Source organism: Ptychodera flava, chromosome 11 (assembly GCF_041260155.1).
Source record: "Ptychodera flava strain L36383 chromosome 11, AS_Pfla_20210202, whole genome shotgun sequence".
NCBI classification, from domain to species: Eukaryota; Metazoa; Hemichordata; class Enteropneusta; family Ptychoderidae; genus Ptychodera; species Ptychodera flava.
The window spans coordinates 39,683,995-39,709,301 of record NC_091938.1 but is presented as its reverse complement, the minus strand read 5'-3'; the positions used below and the strand labels follow the sequence as shown (position 1 = coordinate 39,709,301).

The following is a 25,307-nucleotide window of genomic DNA, read 5'->3' as shown; positions in this document are numbered from 1 at the left end:
GATCTTTAGACGAGGATGATTAGCTATTCGACGGGGCAAGCCTTTAATGTTAGAGGCTAGTACTGAGTACATTTTTCAGTATTACTTGCCCGAAAATTCATGAGAAACGTCTGCTTTCTATACTATCTCAGATTTATGTTCCACTGAGTTTTTTATAAGAAAAAAATCTGAAAAAAATACTCCCCAAGTGCCACCAAATAACACCATTTTAATCTCTTTTTTTATAAGCTCCGACCCCCGTTGTGCGGTCGCTTGTGGTGCTTTCGCACAACATCTTCGTCCCCTTTTGTAAAAAAATCCTACGGAAAACACTGCATGTCATCAGAGCACTGGATACAGACCTATACATCAGCCCCTGTCACAGCAATGGAACCTCTTTCCGACACAGACCTGTACCACAGGGTTTAAACAGCGTCTGTACAGGGTCTGTCGCAGCAGCAATCCATTTTACTGCATAGACATTTAACTTTCCCAATTCTTTATTTTGGGGGATCACTCAAAATTTCTGTATCAGAGAGGGGGGGGGACTACTCAAACACGTCATGGTTGGCAGGGTGAGGGGTTACTCGAAATTTTGGAGTTTCTTAAGCAATTCCTCCGACCCCCCCCCCCCCCCAACCAGGCCAGCTCAGCAGCAGAGGTAATGCTACTGTAAGACATGCTTGACGCTGTCTAGTGTGTCCCACATGAACTCTTTAGGTATCGTCATTTGGAGTGCCAAGTTAATTGAAGCGGGCCTATCTCGTTCTTTCTTCAAAGGTCCATCAACGTCCCTAAATTTAGGGCTAAACGCTTTTGGAGTAAGCCCTAAAATGTTTTGAAAAATTGCACAATGCACAGAGGGAGACGAATTGCATACATTTGGTGAAAACCTGAAAATCGAATGAACCACGATACTGACGACAATCCAAATGCACAGACGCTCATAGAAATACGTGCATTTCCATACGCGGTTGACCCGTGCATTTGTTTGTACTGCTATTAAACCCCGGTGGGGGGGGGGGGTATAAAAGACCAAGACGCCGTGTCGTTCACCTATTTCCTACCATTTTCCTGACCGTGTTTCTCAGTCAATGTTCAAATTGGTAATTCGTGATTTCAACATACGAAATTGCCAGCTTCTGATTATTCTTAATGTTTATGTTTATCACTTTTTTGATGATTATTTCCCCTATGTACGGGACCAATACCGTATGCATGGCGGTCAGTAGCCAAATCATTCTCGAAAGATGACATGACTCCGAAACTTCAGTAAATCAACGCAGCAAAAACTTCAATCGATCAACTCAGCAAACTCCTGTTTGATGAAATTGATATTTTTTCCTTCTTTCTTTTTTCTTTCGCGTATTGCGAAGGCTGTACCTATAGTCCGAGCGTGATTTGAGAGCAAACATATTACGCGAGTAGTAAGGATGTCTTGGTTTCTGGGTCAGATCTTGTTTTTTCATACAAAACATCTTGTTTTTCCTACAAAACATCTTGTTTTTTTATACAAAACATCTTGTTTTTCCTACACCTAACATCAATATATATTTAAAAAATAATTCCCCAGAACTGCTCCAATATGCGGTAACCGTGGAGACGGAACGGGCTTTGCCACTGATATGGGTAACAGATGGTTATCTAAAATAATCCAGTGTGGAATTCCGTGGTATATATAGACATGTATGTGAAAGCTGCAGGTAGGGTGACCTATGAACTCACGTACGCACAACAATTTTGACGCAGCAGTGCATTGTCCTGAACTAAGCAGGGAAATTCCCTGCTGAGTCAGGCCTGGACTTGCGCAATACACTAGCTATGACTCACCCCCACTATCAAAACGGAACGACATTCTATTCTCTCTCTCATTTGTTAGATAGATTCTGACTGAGCCGTACCGGAGCCGGTCTGCTCTTCAACCCGTACCGGAACAGTTCCGAAGGTGCGGGTCTCGTTTCTGGATGTGAATTTTATCTGCTGGCTGGTCCGTTGGAGTCGTCGGAACGAGATTTTCCCCTACCCTACCGGAACACTGTTGCGCAATACCTTTTCAGGCAGGAACTTTCCGGTAGGGAATTTCGCAATACCGCTTTTGCAATACCCTTCCAGTTGCTTAGCAACTTGTGATGTCATGTTCAATGTCTGCCATTCTACAGTTTTCAGAAAATTTTCTGTGGAATTTTTTCTGAACGACTCTAGTTAACTTGTTCACCCGATAGATAAAATTTTAGTAATTTCCTCTGAACTTAAAATATGTCGGAAGACCATTACTTCAAACAAAATGAGTCGTTTCAGATGAATGGTACTGATATCTAAAGTGTTCACTCTTTTATCTCTACGTACAAATGTAGTTCCTAAGTCATTCTCTACTCTATTCCCTCCAACAAAACATTCAATACTCATTTCATTACGATCTTTATCAATACTTATAATAATATCACAAGTTGTTCTGTTATCTGTTTTCATAGCATAATATCCACCAAATCGTCAAACTCGTCTCCCGTAGCTAACTTTACACAATCTAATGAGAACTGTACCATGTTGAAGTATTTTCATATTATCAGTCATCTGTTGATTTACTGTCTGTAAAGTTAATTCAGCTGCCTCATCACCGACACTTTTAAGACCCAGTTTCTTTAAAGTTGTGTCCCAAAATAATCTTACTGGAACTCCGCTAGCTGTATACGAGCAATAATTCTCCCCCTCGTTTATCCACCTTCTTAGTGTATTATCTGCCTTCATTATTGTATTAAGAGGACTAATTTTAAGGTGAATCGGTATACCAAGAAGTGCAATGTATGGATTCGTAGGAGTAAGCCAACTACGAAAATCTAGCAACTTGTACTTGTTAACATTGCTATCAAAATAAATAACATTTGGAGTTCCTGGCAGTTCAGCAACTCCACCACTAATTTCACTATCCAAATATATCTAAGATGTTACGCGGTACATTATAAGGCATGAATTTCTGACTAGTCGAATTCCATGTCAGTGCAAAAGGAGTAGGATCATTCGAAGCCTTTGTGGCGTCAATTACGGTTTCATCAATGTCTGTAAGTTCAGAAAATTCTACAGCATGCTCGTGGGGCGCCGCGGCTAAAACGAAATATTTTTCGCGGTCCTTGTAACGAAGGACATAATCCTTATTATGATTAGTAGCTATCTTAGTATTATTGTTCACTTTAACATCACTTAAATCTTCAAGCTCAAGATTTTGTACACGAATTACACCTAGACCGGAGTTACTTGGACCAGACATGATTAACCTATATACAGTGAAAAATAAATAATACCTTGTAATAATATACAACGTACAACGATGATCATTGAGATTGAAAGCAAAACAGGCAAACCGGTTACTATGTATTTTAACCCTTGCATTGACATATCACAGTTTACGAAGATAAGGCTGCTAGAGTGTGGACTGTACAATTCATGGCATAACATAACATCGACGAATAATGTATTAAAATACCAAGAAGGTGACCAACCAAAGAAGACTAAATCAATACGTCCAGGTAACTACAATATCGATACGTTAAACAAAGCAATCGGATTGAAGCAAAAAATTAATTTTGAAAAACATCTGCCGACAGGCCACGTTCTTCTAACTTTGGCGAAAGATATTAAAGTCTATTTCAATGCCACAGGTAGCTTTGCCAACGTCGTCGGCTTTTCAGATAAACCTGAGAACAACCCCGTGACAAAAAGTACTATGAGTCCAAAGCGAGCAGATTTCTTAACAGTCACTAAATACATAGTTCATTCAGATGTTGTTGATTTTACTGGAAGTTATGTTGGCTTGGGCTCTGACGAATACGTACAGGGAGTAGTATCAGACTCTTTAAAAACACTTCCCATTCAGGATACAAAAGAAATAGGTGAAAAGGTCACCTATAATTTTAAAGACGGCTCAATTTCCATGTCATTGAGAAAAGGTTCAGACCATATGAGTTCAATGCGTATCTGGATAACAGATCAGGATGGAAACATGATCGATTTCAATAACTGGCCAACTAGCTTTTGTATTGAATTATTGTAGTCGTTCCACCTACAGGTGCGTTCCGAAGGAACCCTATCGGAAGATAAACCATCCCACGACCAATCCTCCAGCAATATAGATCATCTCATATTTTTTTTGCTCTTGACTTGGCTGATAATAATCTGAGAATTGAACTGCCCCTTCGGAACGGCTTTGCACCGCTTCTGCTTCTTCTAGGATTTCTGCATCTGTATCTCTTAATTCTACCGCAGCATGTGCATCCTTTGCCCGATTTTCTCTTTCCCAGTCAGCCTGTAGTAATCTTTTTTCTGACCAGACGTTGCGATCATGTTCAAATTTTTCTAATGCTTTATCATGTCGGACTTTCTCTTCAATAAGAGCCTCACCATTCCCAGAAAGCTTTTGTCCGATAATATTTCCTCCTGTGAATGCCGTTGCATTTAATACAGCACCGAGAACTGTCATTCCTATAGCTGAAGCCATAGCTAACTGTATGTTGATATATATTACTAAGTATAAGTTTCTGTAGGAATAATAATATTATTATTTTGTGACTCTCCAAAGGTCCGTTCAGAAGGTCTATATATATATATATATATATTATATATTACAAAGTATAAGGTTCTGCAGGAATAATATTTTTCTGTTCAAGGAGATCTTTTGTCGCAACCGCGGCAGCAGTCGCACCGCCTAATTTTGCCAAGCGAGTCAAATTTGGTCGACTTGGATCGCCCATATCCATCTTCAAAAATTTGCTGGAGATCATTAGATATCCCATCGTAAGTCCTGCGATTACAATACCATCGTACATTGTGTTTACAACTGTTTTAGTATCCATGATTGCTGACTAGTATATAAAATAGAAAAATAAAAATAATTATGGAGTTAATCCATCTCATACAATGTAGAGGAGCTGGGTCCCCCCTCTCCCTCCCCTCCCCTCGGAACCCCTGTTGGAACTGTTCTGGAGGGAGCTGCTACGGACTCTGTTTTTTTCGCTTTCTGAAGCGGTTCATCTTTCCGGGGGGGACAATTATGTCGAACACGCCCCCAATATAGCCCTAATGCAGTCAATGAAACTCCCACAATTCCTAAAACAAGATAACATTTATTATACCATTTATTATCGCGTGAGCTATCACACTGTTGTGGTACTCTCCCCCCGGAACCCCTGTCGGAACGGTTCTGAGAGGGGTCCAGAAAAGGGCTCGCTACCGCATCGCTCCCCTCCTCCCCTCCCCCTTCATTACTTGGAGTTTATTCTTCTTGTTTTGCCTGTTCCATTCCGCTAATCGCCTGCCCGCAGCAACTCTCCCTGGATGCTTCGTCGGTAACAAAATTTTCTCTACGTTGCGCTGTGTCGGAGGTGTCGGTGTTGGTGGTAGGATCGTCCCTGGCGGAGCCTCTGACGGAGTCCCTGACGGAGTCGTTTCCGTTTGTGGTCCGGCCCCGTCGTCGGCGGGGCTTCTGACGGAGTCGTTTGCTGAGTCGGAACCGTTTGCGAAGTTGAATCCATTTATTTCAGGTACTATATTAAACCCGATTTTTTAAAATTTAAATGTTTACCCGTAATTAAACTGGTGGAAACTAGAGCAATCATGGGCCCCCATGTGTAGGCTATCCGTCCTGATAATCGTTTTATTTCACTGTTTAGAATAAAATCCTTTTTAAGATCAGTGGCATAGTTATCTCGGTCATCGATTGGAACTACCTGACTTATTGCACGGGCTCCTAGATCTATGAAACTTTGAGTGATATTATCACTTATAAGAGAACTGTATTTCGCTTCATAGACTTTAAATGCTTTATTCACCGTTTCATCTGCCCATTTTTCTACATCCGCAACTGAAATCTCCTTACCAAAAAATAACTTACTTTGGCCACTTGCGATGACACAGAGTATTTTTTCACGTTTCGTCTCTATTATGGATCGAGCGTCCGACGCTGCGAGCTTCGAGCCCTTCGGAATGCGCTGCCATATTTGCCGCTGCCGATGACTTTATTAAATTCTCCATTGTTTGCAGTATGTTATCTATTCTTAGTAAAAAATAAAAAATTCGTTTAAACCTGAATCCGAAATATATATTAACATGGTCTGGAATGTTAGTACAATTCCGAAGTATGGAAAATTCTCCTCCATTTAAATCTATCTGTATATAGAAACACGAATAATGAGTACAGACGCATTCCCAGTTGCTTTTCAATTGAACAAGACGAGCATACCGACAGTACAGCATTCTGATATTCCTTCCAATCCAAACGGAGGAATAAAACCTATTCTCATGGACTTAGAAATATATGTAACGCCGACAGAAAAATTTACTTTTCATCCACGGGATATTTTAAAGATAACATAATCACTCATCGATCAGCGAAAGAAAGTAATGTCTGGCTGGCGGACCAAACATGAAATACTGGGACCAGCAACTGAATTTCGCTGTATGGTGTAGCACTACTGGTTGTGGTATATCATTCGCCCATCTCTTTGGTTCCGAAGGGAAATTTCCTCCGCAAATACGATCATTCTGCCGTTTCCATGTATATTTTACAATACGTCGTATTCTTCATGAATGGGCGTTGCACTTCCAGACGATACCCCACCTTCAAAGCGGGCGACAATCCGTACAATCTCGTCCAATATGAACTTCTCTGTACAGAATTTGGAAATATAAGCCCAACGAAGTCCGACTTTCGATATCGAAAAGGCCAAAACTCAGGTCTTGGTTATGGTTATGAATATTACACTGATCGTGGGCCTGTTCGACAGCCAAAAGCGATATACAACGGTCATGACTTTTTCCTCTCCTCCGACGGAGGCGTTTTCTATACACATACCATTTTTGGAAAGAAAAAACATGTACTGCCCGACAAAGACCGACCACACTACTATTTCTTCCGAAATGATGGATCGGAGGGACAATATAATAGTTTCATTCCTCTGAAGGGAGACTCAGGATTGACAAAGGCTGGCCTAGCCCGCCTCAATGAAAGCCTTGAAGCCTACGTATATTGCATACTCGGCGCACAAGCGAATATTCGCAGTACCATAGTAGGTGATACTGGCAGTGCAGTGCAAGTAAGAAAAGAATTCGGCGTTCTCCTCGAAGATGAAATTCGTAATACCGACAAAGTAATTAGTTATAGGCGATATCAAGACACAATAATGAATACTGGTGTCAAACTTGATATGGCAGTTTCGCACCCAATCATTTACTTCTCTTACCATCTGAGATGGTCATCCTTTCAGGCCCTTTAATCTCAGGTTATAATAATGAATTGCAATACGCAACAGAATCTATGGTGTTCGGAGTGAACGGTGATATAAACACGGAAGTTCGAGAAAGTGCTACACACGAGATGGAAGGAGGGGGGGAGGCGGAGGATCCTGTGAAGTGGCAGGATGACCCCTCGGGAGGGGTCAGAGGAGCGACTGATACGAGTCGGAGGATCCCCCTCCCCCCGGAACGGGCAGCATCTGCAGACCCTATTCACGAATATGGTAAAATCGGTTTGTTATCTTTAGCAATATTCATTACATTTATGTACAGTATATAGATCCAGAGGAAATGTCAATATACGTAAACCCGCCATTCAACATGATTATAACTGGACCGACAGATTCTGGCAAAACAGAATTTATGTTGGACCTCCTCACCGGTCCGTACTTAAGGAAATTCGAATATATGTTTTCATTTGCCCGACATTCATGGATAATAAAGCGTATAATAGAAGATTCATTTTCGCTGAAGATAATGTGTTTATATTTCCAGTCGGACTCGATGCTGTGAGTGATACACTAGCCTACGTATATAAGGAATGGGCCCGCACGAACACTTTAATAGTACTCGACGACTGCGCCGCGTCCAAAGATATAAAGAAGCGCACTGACGCTTTAGTCGAACTTGGTTTCAGTGGAAGACATAAAGGATTTTCTGTCTGGGTTCTGACTCAGCAATATACTAGTATTAGTAAACGTTTAGGGAAAACATACAGATGTTAGTACTATTTTACACACCGAAAAAGATAGACAACAAAACTATTATAAAAGATTATGGAATGGAGTTGTCAGAACGGGAAGCCGTGGGTCTAATCAAGCAATTGAAAAGTAGGCCATTCAGTAAACTAGTATTTCGTTTACGGAATCCGTGCGACATAAAATTTTTCGTATAATATAGCAATTATGGAAGCTGAAGGCACTCTTAGAGAATTATATTACAACCCAAAAACTGGTTTTGGAGGTGTACAAAAATTATATGACGCAGCACGGGCCAGCGGACTCCAAGTTACTAAGAAAGAGGTGCAGGAGTGGTTAAAAACTCAGCTAACTTATAATCTACATAAACCGGTACCTCGTACTCGTGCTACGGGCCGGCCTGTTTTTGTAACATCGATAGACTCACAGTGGCAGGCTGACCTCGTGGAATTCCCTCCCCCGTTCCTAAAAGAGAATCGTAACATTCGATACATGCTAACAGTAATCGATGTACTCAGTAAATACGCATGGGCCAGGCCGATACAGTCAAAAACGGCTGATCACACGTTACAGGCGCTACAAGACATAATTAAGAAATCCGGGAGGAAACCTGACAAACTTCAGACAGATGAGGGGCGGGAATTTACGAACCGAAAAATGCAGGGGTGGTTGGAGGAGGCGGGAATTCACTGGTTTCACACCTACAGTGACAAAAAAGCTAGCGTTGTTGAACGTTTTAATCGGACTCTTAAGACGATGATGTGGAAATACTTTACATACAGACAGACACGAGAATGGCTTTCTATTCTACCAGAACTTCTTGAGAATTACAATAACACCGTTCACGGAAGTATCAAAATGAAACCCAGGGACGTAACAGAGGAGAACGATTGGCAGGCATTTTATACACTCTACCCTGAGTTGGCAGCCGGGGGAGTTGACCCTGAATTCAAGCCGGGAGAACGGGTTCGAATTACAAAATACAAGACCACTTTTAAGAAAGGATATTTACCAAATTGGACAGAGGAGATTTTCGTGGTTTCAAAAGTTGTGTACACGGCTGGACTGGGAACAAAGCCAGTTTACAAAATAAAAGATCTGAATGGAGAGGAAATACTCGGCACTTTCTATTCTGATGAACTTCAGAGCGCTGCTGGAGCCGACGAGCTGTACAGAGTAGAACGAATTTTGAAGACGAAAAAAATTAGAGGAAAGAAATACTATCTGATAAAATGGAAAGGTTATCCGGAAAGTTTCAATAGTTGGGAGCCAGAGGAAAATGTTATAAGAACTTCGTAAGTTCCTGTGCTGGTACTTGTCAAGTACTAACGTAAGTACTACGTAAGTTCTAACGTAAGTATTTACGAAAGTTATTCAGTAAGTACCATGGAAAAAGTCTTAATTTCTTGAAAGCCGAAAGTGTCAGTTTACCATTATTCTTCCACCCACCTGGCCAAGTATTTATCATGTACTGTCGTAAGTAATGTTCACTTATTGCATCTTTTTCGGCAGTATGTGGATGAGGTGGTATCTCAGTTCCTGAACATATTAAGTTTGCAAGATCTTCAAAACGACTTCTCATGTTACCACAGTCCGTTCTTTCGAGTCCCCCTTTTTCAGCTTTATCTATAAGTTCTGGTTGAAGTATAATGTACACAACTGACATGAGCCATAGACAAGTAACTTCAAAGTCCCCCCTTTTCATAATGTCAAGTGCTCGTAGGTCAAACGGAGCATTATAAGCACACACAGATTCACAAGCGTTAAGAAGTTTGTGTAGGTTCTTTAGTGAGACTCGAGGTTGTTCTAGTTGTTCTTGACCAGGTGGGAAGTACGCTTTTTCAAGTTCCTCCTCCTTGAAACCGTCTATTAAAAATCCTTGGCTGCCGCTGCTCCATGCAATTCCAAAGTCAAAGCTTGTGGAAATCTACTGGTCCGACTGTCTCGGTATCAATTGTTGGATTAAGTATATTCTTGAGAACTTCAGGCGTAAGAGCGTTCCGAATTACCAAACATGGAAGCCTGTAGTCGTGGCAAATTTCTAAGAAAGTCTGTTTGAACTTGTTGTGAATCTCTTCTAGTTCTTTTAAGGCGGTTATTTCGTACGACCTGGCTCGAGTCAACACATTCCGCCTGCAATAATCCCAAGGCATATCTTTGAATATGATAATGAAACTGGGTAAATGGTCAAATGCTCTAGAAACAATCTTTTTTTCTTCCCATTCCGTGGAAACGCCCCGGATTCGAGAAAAAGTCAGATGTTGAATTATGGAAGAGTCACAAATAATGTAGTGTTCTGAAGGGGTGTACCCCTCCCACTCCTCCCTCACCCAAGCCTGATATTGTAAATTAAGAGTATGTTCTATAAACTGTTTCTGAAAATCAGCAATCGAAACAACGACACGCCCATTATAAAAGTCGGCAATGTTGCTGGAAAAACTAGTGTCAAATTCTGGTACGTGAGTCATCGTAGCAACTCCCTCTTCTTTCAAATTTACTGCATCGTAACTCTTACCACTTCCAGTTGGTCCATTTATGAATATGTATGACATTTTGGGGATACTATATCATAGAAATTTTTTAAAATTATTTTTATTAAGATATATACGATAAGACAATGACAATCCTTTCTATTTCAGATGCAATAAAAATACTTGAAACCGGAGAAGAGAATATTCAAATCAGTGACGGCAAACTCATATTTGGTGAATCTTTGGTAGATCCTATTATATATGTAGACAGTGAGCTAGAAGTAGTTTTCAACATCGGACCTAAGTACGGTTCTAGAGATCCTGCTACATGCGATGGGTGTGTGTCCGTTGGCAACCGAGTCTTCAAAAGTTTACCTGATTTAATAATATTCCGTACCCTAGGTGAAAGTTTCGATGCATCTACTGCTAAAGTTATGCTCTAAGCCTGGCCGCTCACTCCAAGAATACTACTGGATTTTACAATCCATCTAAAGTGTATCAGAAGCGAGGGAGCGGGGCGCAGCCAGTTGCGTATTTTAAATTTCAGTTTAAAAGAGGGGCTCACGATTTCGCTACATGTATTGATATGGTTCAAGAAATTGACTGCGGTTTTAAAGCAGTGAGCCAATTGCCAGTCCGAGAAAATCCTGCTATTGTACCTCGTAATATCCGGAAAGGTAGTAAGATAGAATTCTTAGCATTTAAACCGCGCTTAAATAAACGTGCTCTTTCTTTCACTGTTGAGAGGTTATTTTGTGCTGCGCCTAATAAACCAGAAATTCAAGATAGGGAAGAACTAGTCGACTTAGAAAGATTAGGCGAGATATATAAACAAATAAATGCTGGCAAAAATATTATAGTGGATTTTGATGAATTAGAATAGATATTTTCTTTTAAGAAAATATCTATGATATATATATAGGTCAGTACAATGGATCCAATCGTGAATGAATATAAGATAAACCAATTGGTCGATATACTTAACCTCGATTTAAATAGAGGGCTAGACACTCAGAATTACCTGTATACCATGACTCACACAGATTTAACAGATTCTTCAGGTCAAGGTTTTACTCTAGAAAATCCCTTCGGTAAAAAACCATGGATAGATTTCAATGATCTTAGAGAAGAATTGGTGAAGAAATGGGAGGATGTGCCGCCGCAGTTTATTCCAAGGAGACTTACTGTGCATTACAGCATAAAAAAACGTCGCTTACGGAGGACATTCAAAGGTGTAGTTATAGAAAAAGATTTTTCCTACGAAGTCAAGCGAGTCAAGGATATCGTCAAGATCGATATTGAAGGTATGGCCAAAGAAAGAAAGATGTACCGTGTTTTTACAGAAATGGAAGTCAAATTTTCAAATCCAAAAGATCAAAGTGTGCAAAATCGCACACACTATGTTAACTATAAGGGGGTATATACACAAAAGATAAGGGAGGGGCGGCAGTGAAAGAACAATTAGTAAAAGACTACAAAGAATGGCTTGATAAAACTGAAGCTGTGAGGGTTCCGGCCTAGTTCTCGAGGAGATACTTAAATTTAAAGTAAGACTGGTAGAAGTACTACTCGGGGCTGGCACAGTCCAACTGCCGGAATGGTTGAAAAATAAGAATGTGTGAGCGATCTTGTGCTACTCAGAGGCGCCGAGAATTGCTTCCAGTATGCCGTCGTGGCAAGTTTAAAGTTGGCCGACCCCCAGTTTCGTAAAAAGAAGGCTGGTAATACCAGAAAGCACTGGAATACGTACACTCCATTTATGGCCGATTACTGTTGGGATGGAATACCATTCCAACACCCGCCAATGATACTATTTTCGAGCGTTTTGAGCGACAAAATCCGAGCATCAGACTCAAAGTATTTCAGATCTACGAGTCCGATCCCGATCCGTCCGGCATAACTGTGTTTTATAGTAGCGGAGCTCCTAACAGAACCCGTCCCGGAACCGTCCAGACTGCGAAAATTTTACTAATAGTCGGCGAAGACGGCGGGGCCCACTTCGTACCAATTACTGCGGAAAATCGCCTTCTTAATTCTAATAAAAATCATAAGAATGTGCACAGACGGAAGTGTATTTGTACGGTTTGTGGAAAAGGATTTGCGTCAACAGGAGAGTTGGAAGAACATGAGATGTATTGTGGAACAGACACTGGCTTTGCAGTTTTTCCTAAGGAAGTATGTCAATTTGAAGGACATCGGAAGAAGGTGGTGTGTCCCTACGTCGTCTATGCAGATACTGAGGCAATTATTGAGAAGGGGACCGGCCGACACATTCCAATTTGTCTTTCGTATGTTATGGTGGAACGGTGGGTGGGTCCCTTCGGAACGAGGCCAAAAGTTTATGGTAAAAGAACATTCACCGGGCTCTCCTGTGTTACAGACTTTCTGAAGGATATGAAAGAACGGGCTGAGGATTATTCGAAATCGTATTATTGGAAAATAAAACCGATGGGGGATCCTTCTAATTACGGCAATCCAGTCTGTATTGCATGTGGAGAGCCGGCAGGATACCAAGACGGAACGACTTTTTATTGTGAAAAGTGCCGTCCGTCGAGAACCATTCCTATCTACTTTCACAACCTCAAGGGATACGATGGTTCTTTTATTTTGAAAGAATTACATGAAATAGATGATGGGGGTACCGGACCAGAGCCTAAAATCATAGCTAAGACGGGCAATGGTGGAATTATGGGTCTCTCGAAAACATTTATTTTTCACGCCTCAATTGTTGTTGCCGGAGGGGGGAGGGAGATAAAGAAACGTTTCTTTTCTATAAAGTTTATGGACAGTGCTCAGTTGATGATGGGGTCATTGGCGAAGTTGGCAAAAACTGTGCCGGAGGATGGGTGGACGGTACCACTTTCGTACTCGAACATTCAAAGGGCGAAAGGTTTCTCCCCTACGAATATTAGACTCGGTTGACAGACTGGGAGAGGAGGAGCTCCCGGAGAGGGGGGAATTTTATAGCGAATTGACGGAAGAGGGGATTTCAGAGTCCGATTACGAACATGCTTTGCGAGTATGGGACGAAGTTGAATGTAAGACGATTCGTGATTATATGGAATTCTATTGTGAGACGGACGTTCTACTTCTTGCAAATATATTCGAAAATTTCCGTGACACATGTTTAGAAGCATATAAGTTAGATCCGGCCCATTACATGTCGGCGCCCGGCTTGACATGGGATGCTATGTTACTTTACACAGGTAATAAATTTGGGCTCATTCAAGATGCTGAGCAGATGAATTTCGTACAGAGGGGAATTCGAGGCGGTATCAGCCAGTGTAATATTCATTACTTACAGACAAATCATCCTGCTTATGCAACAGATGAGCCTGATGGGAACTGGGATCCAGAGAAGCCGGTGACCGAAATAAAATATCTCGATGCAAACAATCTCTACGGCTGGGCAATGAGTCAGGCAATGCCTACGGGCGGACTTCATTGGATGACGATGGAAGAGTGGGAGGAATGGGAAGAAGAGGGGGGAGCGGGTTCCGGAGGGTGGGGACCTGGTTCCACCTTTCCACCAAGTTTTCTAGAAGTAGACTTAGAATATCCAGCCGAATTACATCTAGAACACAGCGATTTGCCATTAGCGCCGCATCACTATGAATTTCCGAGGCAGGGCACTCGACTGATTACAAGTGTGTTGGACAGAGAGAGATACGTCTTACACTACAAGTTGCTGGAATTCTATCTTCGGATGGGAATGAGATTGAAAAAGATTTATCGGGTGCTTGCTTTCGATGAGGCTCCATGTCTCGCGAAATATATTGACTTTAACACTAAAATGAGGACAAAGGGGAGGACAGATTTTGAAAAGAATTTCTATAAGCTGATGAATAATGCAATGTTCGGTAAGACAATAGAGGATGTTCGAAAGTACAGAGACTTTAAATTTGTTTCGGACTGGAACGGCACGGATAGTGGACGTAAAAAGATTCAGAAGTATAATCCAAAGATGAAACATATAACTTTCATAACTTCCGAAGAGGATGGTGATTCCTGCGACAGTGTCCTACTGGAACTGAAAACGGATGAGCATAGATATGTAAAACCAGTTTTCATTGGCGCGGCGGTGCTTGAACTTTCTAAGCTGCTTATGTATGAGACGCATTACAATTACTTTCGGGTACGGTTCCCTGGAATACGATTAGCCTACATGGATACTGACAGTTTTGTTTACAGTGTACCGATCCCGGACCCGGACGTAACTTTCAATGATATAGTCCGAGAAGATGTTGAAAAGAATGGTGAGAAGTCTATATATGATACTAGTGGGATGAGTGGGGCCAACTTTCCGAAGATTAATAAAAAAGTGATAGGTAAATTTAAAGATGAGTTGAATGGTGTACCTATTCTTGATTTTGTCGGCATACGCTCGAAAGTGTATGCTTTTCGAACTCCAACTTCGGAGACGAAAAAAAATAAAGGGGTGAAAGATGTTTGTGTTAGAAAACATTTGAACTTTGAAGATTATAAAGATCTATTTGAAACTGGGAAGAAGCCGGAGCCGGCACAATTTGTACAGTTTGTACGGAAAAAGGCTGGAGAAATCCGTAGTGAAAAGCGTAGTAAAATCATGATGGCACCAAATGATATCAAACGTGTGCAGTTATACAATCTGGACACGGGCGAATGGCTGGCAGAAACACGGCCGATAGGAATGACGGGTCATGGTTAAAATTGTAAAGACTTTAATCTACTATTTTCAACAGTGACCTGGGCATCGCTAATAACATAAACGTGAGCAAATATATTATCATTGTGAGCGTCGTCGCCACCCCACGAGGCTCTCCCATCTCAGAGGCATCTTTCTTCAGGATCTCAAGCTGTATTCCATCCTTTGTGTTCATTACTTTAAGACCATTTCCATGAAACTCAATATCTTTAAAACTACGCAGATCGATAAACAGACAGAATTTATTCTTCAAATAATCGACCTCATCTATATCAATTTCACACCAATCTTTATCTTCAGCAAAATACCGTCGCACCTCTCGCCAAAATTGTCTTGGTATCATCTTCTGAGCGTACACTTTATTTGCAATGCCTTCATCATTACAGACACAGATTCAATGGATGGGTTAAAGAAAAGTTCACTGTTCAGTTCTGTCTGATTCTGATTTTTAGTGAAGAGTAATAAGATACCTCTAATGCTACGTCGTGGTACATTTATATTTTCATTGATAACCGTGTCCGATTCTTTGAATGGGATTGTTCTAAAATAATGTATATGCTCGTAAAGGTAACTTTTCCCACTGTTGTAATAACCAGCAGTTGACCTCGCGAGTTCGGGGTCAGTTATTGTTTCGTATTCCATTTGAATGTTTTTTAATTTATAATTGGCTGTAACAACCTGATTACTGACAAGTAATTGGGAGGCGGGTGCAAACGTAATTTCCCATTCAATATGACTCCCTAACGCTTATGGATATGCAACTCCATGACCTGTTATGAGGGGATGAGTCAGACGAATAGCATATTTTGTTTTATATGTGTCGAAAAGTAACTTATCGTCCACGACGGCGGCATCTGCATCGGTCGCGCCACTTCTCAATTTTCTTAGATTTTCGTTCTGAATTCCGTACAGTGTCATGTTCGTTCTCTCCTTTTTATGTTTGAAGAGATCGCGATAACATTCAATAAGGTTATATTTATTCAAATTGAAAAGTTGCTGCCCCTCAAATGTGAGAACCATACGCTCCACCAAATTTTTTGCAACATTTTGAACTACTCGGTTATATTCATCTCCTGTTACTTCGAGATCAAAAACCAGGTCGAAAGTGTTAGGAACTAGTACTACTCCGCTTTCTAACTTTGGACATCGTATGTTAAGTGTCTGGCCTGGATCTGCCACAGTTGGATTATGAGCAATCACATGATGAGTTCTTTCTGACTTCGTTCCATTCGGTATTCGGTTGGTGAAAGTCGGTAATAATGTCTATCGTACCCCATTTTTCGTGTAATGTATATAGTAGAAGAAAAAAAGAAAATTAATCACATCTTTACGTAAATATTTCCGTCTGCCTGAAAGATAAATCGATTACCTGTGTCGCGAATCAATCGAAGGACCCATATTCTTGGAGATGATGAGCCTCTTGGTCATCCTCAGTATCCTGGAATACAGCTATGAATTCTAGTCGCTTAAAGAAGTTAGTCTTTTGACATTCCTTCACGAAAGCTAATATGTTATGATAAGATTATCATCTTTGAGTCGGACACCTGGATTTGCTCGAAGGATATGTCGATTTACCCGCCGAAGTTTGCACCATTCCAATTCGACAGAGAAACCAAACAGGTCTTTATTTTAGAAAGAACTTTGCAATATTCTTTTCACCAAACATGTCGATTCCGTAGGGTGTCATATATTAATACATAATTTTATTTATAATGACTAATGTTAAACCAGTTAAAAATATCCATAGCTGTTCTCCGACAAATCCAACCACCGATCCTGCTGTTTTTAATAGAAAACTGACGAGGGAGCCGATTAAACCTGGTATTGCAGCAGCACTTTTTGCGGCCAATGTTTTTAACCATTCGCCAAATTGCTTTACAATTTCTTTCGCTTTTGTATATACTTTGGGCGGACCTGAACCTCCTGCGTTTGCTCCAGTTCCTCCTCCCCTCCTCCCCCTCCTCCTCTAGTTACAGCCAGGGCAATTGTTGATATTGTCATTCCAAGGGCAGTCAGTATTGCAGCGATTGTAATACCATTTCGTTTAAATAATTCTGTCAGCTTCAGCCTCAGTGATAATTCTGGATCAGAAATTACATCACGAAGAGACCTAGTCGTACGCCAGTCTTTCACGTGCCCCACTGATCATATCATGTTGTACTTCAATTCGATTATTAATTTTAAGCTAGTCTTGTTCTGAGTTCAGGTGTAAGTTCTGTCTGCTCTGCTCTGACATAATTTTATCTCTTTCACTGTAAAGCTCATCAAGACGCATATTTGCCATCTTTAATTCATCAACAAAAGCTCTATATTCGGGGTTTAGATTGTTCCATTGTTCGATTTTATTTTCAAAAGCTTGTATTTTGTGTGCATTACCAGAAGCATCTTGCCGTAACTCTGTCAGTTTATCTTTGTATATACCCATGTCTTTTGGTGTCATCTTCTCAGCCGGTATTTTATCTTTTCTCACATCTTCAGAATGCAATTCACGTCTCACATATTCGGGCTCTGCGCTAGAGCGACCTCCTAATACTTCTCTAATAAATGCATGTCCTCCTTCTTTACCCATTAATGTGGACAGCTTATAAAATCCACCTCCTCTGTCTTTAGACAGCTTGAGGTCTTTATAATACAGCTTTCCGTCCCTAATCTCAGATTCCGTAGCCAATACATTTAGTGCATCCGGATCAGTAATTTTATTCTCATTTAAGAATTGATTAACCATACTTAATTTTTTATCTACTCTAAGTTTAGTCAAAAGATCCGCCTTCGGGCTATCCAGGAAAGGATCAGCTTCTGCAAGAGCATTATCGTCGTCTATGAAGTATGTTTCAGCAGTAGCATCATCATCGTCATTAAAATTTGCATCATCGAAATCCTGGAGTGGTATATCTTCTCCTCCTTCTGCCATATTGTATTTCTATATTACTACAATTATTTTTTATCATCCCTTACATATACAGTAAAAAGAAATGCACATCTCAGTTGTTGAAAGCGTTGAACAATTGGCTGATTACATAGAAAGAACAAGTGCTGCATATCGACGAAGTTATAAATTAATGGGTCGAATTGATATGGCTCTCAATATTACTAAGGGAATTCTTGTAAGCTCTGCTGTAATAGCAGCAATTCCAACAGTTCCGGTACTGTTAGCCTTAACTCCTATACCTGGCGTCGTTATTGATGTAATACAAGGAAAAACGGGAGTATCAAAAAGAAGAGAGAAGTATAAACATTATTATGTGCAATATAAGCAGTTGTTTACTCAAATACAAGAAAAAGGTGCAACAACAGAAAACGAGTCAGAACTTATTCAGGACATATTTCATCAGGCACTAGAAATACAAAAACAAGAAGGATTTAGTCCACCTCTGGAAAGATACCTAAGACATTATGGATTGAATGGATATGAAAGTTAGATTCAGAAAAAATTCTGTAGAAACCTATCGGAACGATTTTCTGAAAACTGTAGAATAACAGACATTGAACATGACATCACAAGTTGCTAAGCAACTGGAAGGGTATTGCGAAATTCCCTACCGGAAAGTTCCTGCCTGAAAAGGTATTGCGCAACAGTGTTCCGATAGGGTAGGGGAAAATCTCGTTCCGACGACTCCAACGGACCAGCCAGCAGATAAAATTCACATCCAGAAACGAGAATCAGCTCCGATACGGGTCTTTGTAATAGCAGACCGGCTCCGGTACAGCTCAGTCAGAATCTATCTAACAAATGAGAGAGAATAGAATGTCGTTCCGTTTTGCTCAGTGGGGGTGAGTCATAGCTAGTGTATTGCGCAAGTCCAGGCCTGACTCAGCAGGGAATTTCCCTGCTTAGTTCAGGACAATGCACTGCTGCGTCAAAATTGTTGTGCGTACGTGAGTTCATAGGTCACCCTACCTGCAGCTTTCACATACATGTCTATACATACCACGGAATTCCACACTGGATTATTTTTAGATAACCATCTGTTACCCATATCAGTGACAAAGCCGGGGTTCCGAGGGTTACCGCATATTGGAGCAGTTCTGGGGAATTATTTTTTTAATATATATTGATGTTAGGTGTAGGAAAAACAAGATGTTTTGTATGAAAAAACAAGATGTTTTGTAGGAAAAACAAGATGTTTTGTATGAAAAACAAGATCTGTCCCAGAAACCAAGATATTCTTACTACTTACGCGGATAATGCAAACGATAGCAACCGTTACCAACAGACTCATTATGTAGAGCCATGCCCCAAAACGCCCACCCAAACTTTGCATTAATCCGGATCCCGGTCCATTTCGCGCCGGGCTCTAAATGATCTCGTTGGCATACTAAGTCTGCGTAACATTGTCCTGTTTAGTAAATTTATTAAGGAGTTGGAAACACTATATTAAAAGCCTAGGCTTACAGTAAGAAGTTTTTTCATCACCCCTTTATTTAATATTGGGCCGGAGTCGGTGCAAGAACCTCACGATGTACATACAAATGAATGAATAGAGTATTTCAGTACGTTTTAGGGAGTAACAAGGAAGAAAAACTGTAAATATGATTGGAACTAATTTGGAATAATTGGATGCAATGGTGATTTGTGAATTAATGTCGATTTAATCTATAAATGTAATCTCATCTGCTTTTCTTTTTATATTACACACTTGTTTTTATGAGTAATTTGCAATATTGCAACATTCAGCTTTATGGCACCTAACGCTTTTGAGAAATTTGAAAAATGAGAAAATAAAATCATCCCGAATTAGTTCCAATCGTGTTTGTAATAGAAGCACAATAAATAGAAAGTGTTTTTGTTAAAAATTAATTATTTACAGGGTGTAATGTTGAGATAATGGAATGAACATTAATTGCCCGAAAGGCGCACCGAAAATGAAAAGTAATGACCCAAAAGAATGTCGGTACGTTTATTTTTTAAAAGTTTATTTCTGCTGGCAATCTTTTTTATTTTTCCTACCATCCTTTGTTGCACATCTTTTCAAAGGCAACCTCTAGGAAGCTACGCCGGCAAGTGGTCCACACTTTATTCTTATTGAGGATTTCACTCAGGTTACCCATTTACCGAAACAAATTAGACTTTACCAAGCTTAGGCATTAAATATACAAAAATATTTACCTGAGTCACATATCTGGCCTTCATATTCTGCTGGACAATTACAGTCATTAGGTGCCACACAGGTCCCGCCATTTTGACATGGAGGATCACATACAGCTGATTGAATTCAATAACAAATTGCAAAAATTAGATGATTGAGCGTCAGATAGAAAAGATATATCACAGCAATGTAGGAGTGGTTGAACCTGACTTGTGATCAAAGACAGTCATATTGTACTGTACTTGCTACAAGAGAGACAGGCTTACCCTAATCGAAGAAATGGAACGGAACGGAAGGCCATACAAAATTAAAATTTGTTTCTAATTTTTTTTTGCGATGCGTGTGTGACAGTATGGCATACATTCAAGTTTGCTTGCGTATTGATTGCTTTCTTAGGTCACGTTACAAGCACTGACACTCCATTTTATGAAAAGACCGTGTGTGATCTAAGTCGAGGGCTAGGAAACACGAGAATACCCTGAGTTATGAGGTATGAGGTATCCATCGACTACCTCATATGTAACGCAGTAAAAAACCAGCAAAAACATGGATCATTTCAACTTGTGACCATTATCTTTGTGTACAAAATAAATACATATTTTAACCATGGCTCTTACACAGAAACCATTGGGACAAAAACTTCATCAATGTTCTTTAGTGCCTGAAACCTATCAAATAACGGTCTACTTTGACGTTGACGTAATGTAAATATACTCAAACCTGTAATCACTTCCTGCCTTGCTACAAATACTGAGAACAAGCTCAAAGTCTCGTCAAACCAGTCTGAGACGAGCACAGATAGCGATTTCTCCATATGTACGGTCTGCACATAAAGGAGGACTCTATCAACACAGGGGGAGTGAACAAAATTTCACTGCAGCTGAGCTTTCTTCTGGGATCAACCCTCGAGTCGTTTTCTAACGACACACCTCATGGTCTATAAAACGAGCATCTAAAACAAATCCTTCTTACAAAATCATAGCTCGTTATGTAACTTTGACCAACATGTGAAGGAGTAAGCATTCCGTCGATATCCGGAACGACAACCGAAAAGTCCGGTGAGTTAATTCAAACACACTTTGCCCACATCGCTCAAACAGTTAAAGAAGGTTTCACGATAGCGGTTTTAACAACGGGACTCTGAATGTTTTTTGCTTAATTTGTCTCCATTTACGCCACAACCAAGATGCAATCTGTCATCGAATTGGTACTACAATCAACCAAACTAAAAGATTGCTGAGCAATACAAAAAACATCATCTGCCAAAGAATCAAAAACTGAGGAGCTGCCATATAACTAATCAAAGTCGGCGGCATGAATTATATAAACCAATACTCTCCTCAGACCAAACCGATTTCAAAGGCCGTTTACAACAAATATTGTTAACGAAACCATGAAACCTGGGAATGGCTAAACACAGAGAAATAAGATGATTTATTTCTCGAAACAGCCCTTCACAACATGCTTTTCAAACACCGGAAAGCAGGCACCAATATCGACCCGAAATCTATTAAAAAGTCCATGAAAAATTGACACAAAACCAAAAGTTCGGATAATCGATTTAAATGCCTAAAACAAACTAATCGTTGTCAGATTAGTACAACATTTACTGTTAACATAACGAGCACTAGCAACGCTCAAAATATGCCCTAAAACAAATATCCGTATAAGCGTCCAGAAACTCCGGTCGATGCTGGGTCATGTTAATTATGACACCACACACCGGATCGCTCACTATAGAGTCAGTCAATAGTGGCTGTCTCGGTAACTCTCTTAATAACGAATCTGGCTTCTCCACTTCGAGGACGAAGATGACTTTATCACACAACCAAGCGGAGGGGATAAAAAACAAGAGAGCGACTGATGAAGGAACCCCATTTTTACTTCCAAAACACCGTAAGACGAATCACTCAATCAACAAACGGGTTTACCGGGGACCCAGATCACATGACTAGGGTCAAAGCACTATCGATTCACCGGTGTCTCGCCATGTATTCCACACAAAATAAATGCAATGATCCGTTTATTCACCATATCATAATATTAAACAAACTTGGTAGAGCCGATTTGTGGAGTTGCCCTCATTTTACCAGGCGTGACGCTAGGGGCACTACAGTTTATTATGGTTATTGCGCATTTTCAATTACTGCCCCATTGTTGTGGAATGAGCTTTCTTTTGATGCTCAGTGTCTTAGTTGGTCTTGTGAGTCTTTTATTATAAACGTTGTCTTACACTCATCTTTTTAGTCCCCACGGACACAGTCCGGGGGACTTATAGGTTTGGTCATGTCCGTGCGTGCGTGCGTGCGTCCGTCCGTCCGTTCACGCAGATATCTCAGAGATGCCTGGAGCGATTTCAGTCAAACTTGGTACGAGGATTACTTTATATGTCATACAGATAGATGCACGTCGATTTATTTTCTGATATGATCCAATATGGCCGCCAGGCGGTCATTTTATTACAATTTTTTCATGTACAGAGCCATAACTCAGACATGTTTCAACCGATTTCATTCAAAGTTTGTACAAGGACATTGACCAATGTCATAGATATGCACGCCTATTTGCCTTGTGATACGATCCAATATGGCCGCCAGGCGGCCACTTCGTTACGATTTTTTTTTATGTACAGCGCCATAACTCAGACATGTTTCCACAGATTTTATTCAAAGTTGGTACAAGGACATTGACCAATGTCATAGATATGCACGTCAATTTTTTTGTGATATGATCCATATGGCTGCTGTGTGGCCATTTTGTTATGATTTTTTCGTGTACAGAGCCATAATTCAGGCATATCTCAACTGATTTATTCAAAGTTGGTACAAGGACATTGACCTATGTCATACATATGCACATTGATTTGTTTTGTGATACGATCCAATATGCCACCGTGTGGGCATTTTTTATGATTTTCCATGTCCTGAACCATAACTCAGACATGTATCAAGCAAATTCATTCAAAGTTGGTACAAGGACATTGACTTATAGTATACATATGTACGTCGATTTGTTTCTCGATATGGTCCAATATGGCCACATGGTGGCAATTTTGTTATGTTTTTTTCATGTCAAGAGCCATAACTCTGGCAAGTCTCAACTGATTTTATTCAAAGTTTGTACCTGGACATTGACTTATGTCATACATATACGTGTTGATTTTTTAAACAGTAAGATCAAATATCGCTGCGTGGTGGCGATTTTGTTACGATTTTCTCATGTACTGAGCCATAACTCAGACATATTTCCACCAGTATCATTCAAAGTTGGTACAAGGACATTGACCTATTTCATACATGCTCGTCAATTTGTTTCACGTCATGTAGCAGTATCATGTCAATTATTGAAGTTTAATAATTAGGCTGATATGTCAAGAAATACTGCATCAAATTTCATGAAACTTTGTACAGATGTTAAGCTCACATTGCTTTAACAGTGAAAAGACATTTATCAGTGTCATTTTAATTAATTTGTAATTGCATATGTAATGAACTTTCCTAATTAGAATGATATATCCACAAATACAACGTCAAATTTGGTGAAACTTGATACAGATGTTGATCTCATAGTGTTGTAAATACTGCATTAAACTTTATGAAATATGGTACCAGTGATAATCTATTAGTGTTAGGATAGTATGAAAAAATGTTTTGCAAGATCCTGTCAACTAATTCCCAGTTGACTCATTTAATGACCTTTAGGATAGTGGCCTACATTGGTTTTATGTTTTCATCACCATGGAACTCATTCTTGGCCATTGAGTGCCATCTGTATCAAAGTATTTTTATCACAGACCTAATGAAGAGGACTCTATCCTCTCTGAGGACCTGTAATCAAAGTACCCATTAACAAGTGGGGACTGTGTCATCAACGATGACTTGTTAAGCAGTGTTATAGTACTTATCTGTAATTTTATATTGCTGAAATTTGTTTGATGTCATATCTACATGTAATTTTATTGTAATGTACAGGGCACTGTGACGTAGTATAGTGCGCTTTTAAGCAATAAATATTATTATTATTATATTATTAAGCACATGAGTATGTTTCTTGTGTGTTTATACAACTATGGCTGCATCCACCGTCGTTTAGGACGCATTCCACGGTATCTAAGGGAAAACCACATTCCGGAAGTTAGGGAATTAATGTGCACGACTGAACAACGACACACTGCACTTGCCCTGGTTGAGGATTTCACAAACAGTTATAATGACTTGCTGATTGTTTTGCTTTGGCATAAATTACGGAGTGGACATATTCATTACAATGTGATCATAATTAACTTACCATCGCATGATCTGCCATCCCCATTGAGTGTATAACCAGACGGGCATGAACAGTAGAAACTACCAATTGTGTTTGTACAGATACTGTCACAGCCGCCATGACTTCCACTACATTCGTTGATATCTATTTGCAAAAGGAGTAGTGGAATGATAGATTGAATGACATTGACAGAGTAGAAAACTCCCGATTGAGGTACAATTTGGACTCTCGATCTTTTATCAGTTGGTTTTGGTCTACCACTTGGGGCTATCATTTTGAAGTTCACAGAGTAAATAAAGTTTTCACTGGCTTATTTTTGTGAAAATCGAAAATTTCAATTTCCTCCAATGGCGTAAAGTTCTCTTACGGAAAGTTTGAGCAAAGGTATAACCTATTCATTTCAAAGCGCGAACTAGTAGAATGTGTCTCGGGGACAGATATCTTCAGATTTTCAAAATTTTATAATTCTCTTCTGATCTGGGCCACTTGTTGTTGTTAAAGCTTTCGGTGTAGGAAAACTTTGCATAGAGTTAACACAGGGTTGGCGGCCATATTGAATTTCAATTATCAGTAAATCTTGGGCTATTTATATCTCTAGTACCGAAATTTGACCAGTGACCCCCGATTTTTATTCTTGATTGCGAAAAGGGTTGACATATTCCTTGAGGAAAATTTGAGCAAAAGTTTAAATCTTGACTTTTGAGGTGCATATTACCTTAATATAAGTTGTCGCTTTCTTGGCCAACGACTACAAAAAGCGTGGCAGACAAATATATTTTGATTTGAAATTACATATGATAATCGGTCGTTAATGACCAATAAACGAATATAATATCACATT

At 40.0% G+C, this 25,307-nt stretch overlaps 1 protein-coding gene across 4 annotated transcripts in view; it reads right to left on the bottom strand.

Annotated features, from left to right (window-relative positions):
• LOC139144249 (epidermal growth factor-like protein 7) overlaps window positions 1-25,307 on the bottom strand; it is a 70,715-nt gene that overhangs the window by 15,130 nt on the left and 30,278 nt on the right. For all 4 annotated transcript variants that reach the window (XR_011554793.1, XM_070714915.1, XM_070714916.1 and 1 more), the window contains exons 6-7: window positions 24,488-24,610; window positions 20,221-20,316 (exon numbers count right to left, since the gene is read on the bottom strand). Coding sequence is in view for 3 of the 4 variants with exons in the window: in XM_070714915.1 (XP_070571016.1) it covers window positions 20,221-20,316; window positions 24,488-24,610 (219 nt within the window). In the remaining variant the exon portion in view is untranslated. The remainder of the gene's footprint in view (window positions 1-20,220; window positions 20,317-24,487; window positions 24,611-25,307) is intronic.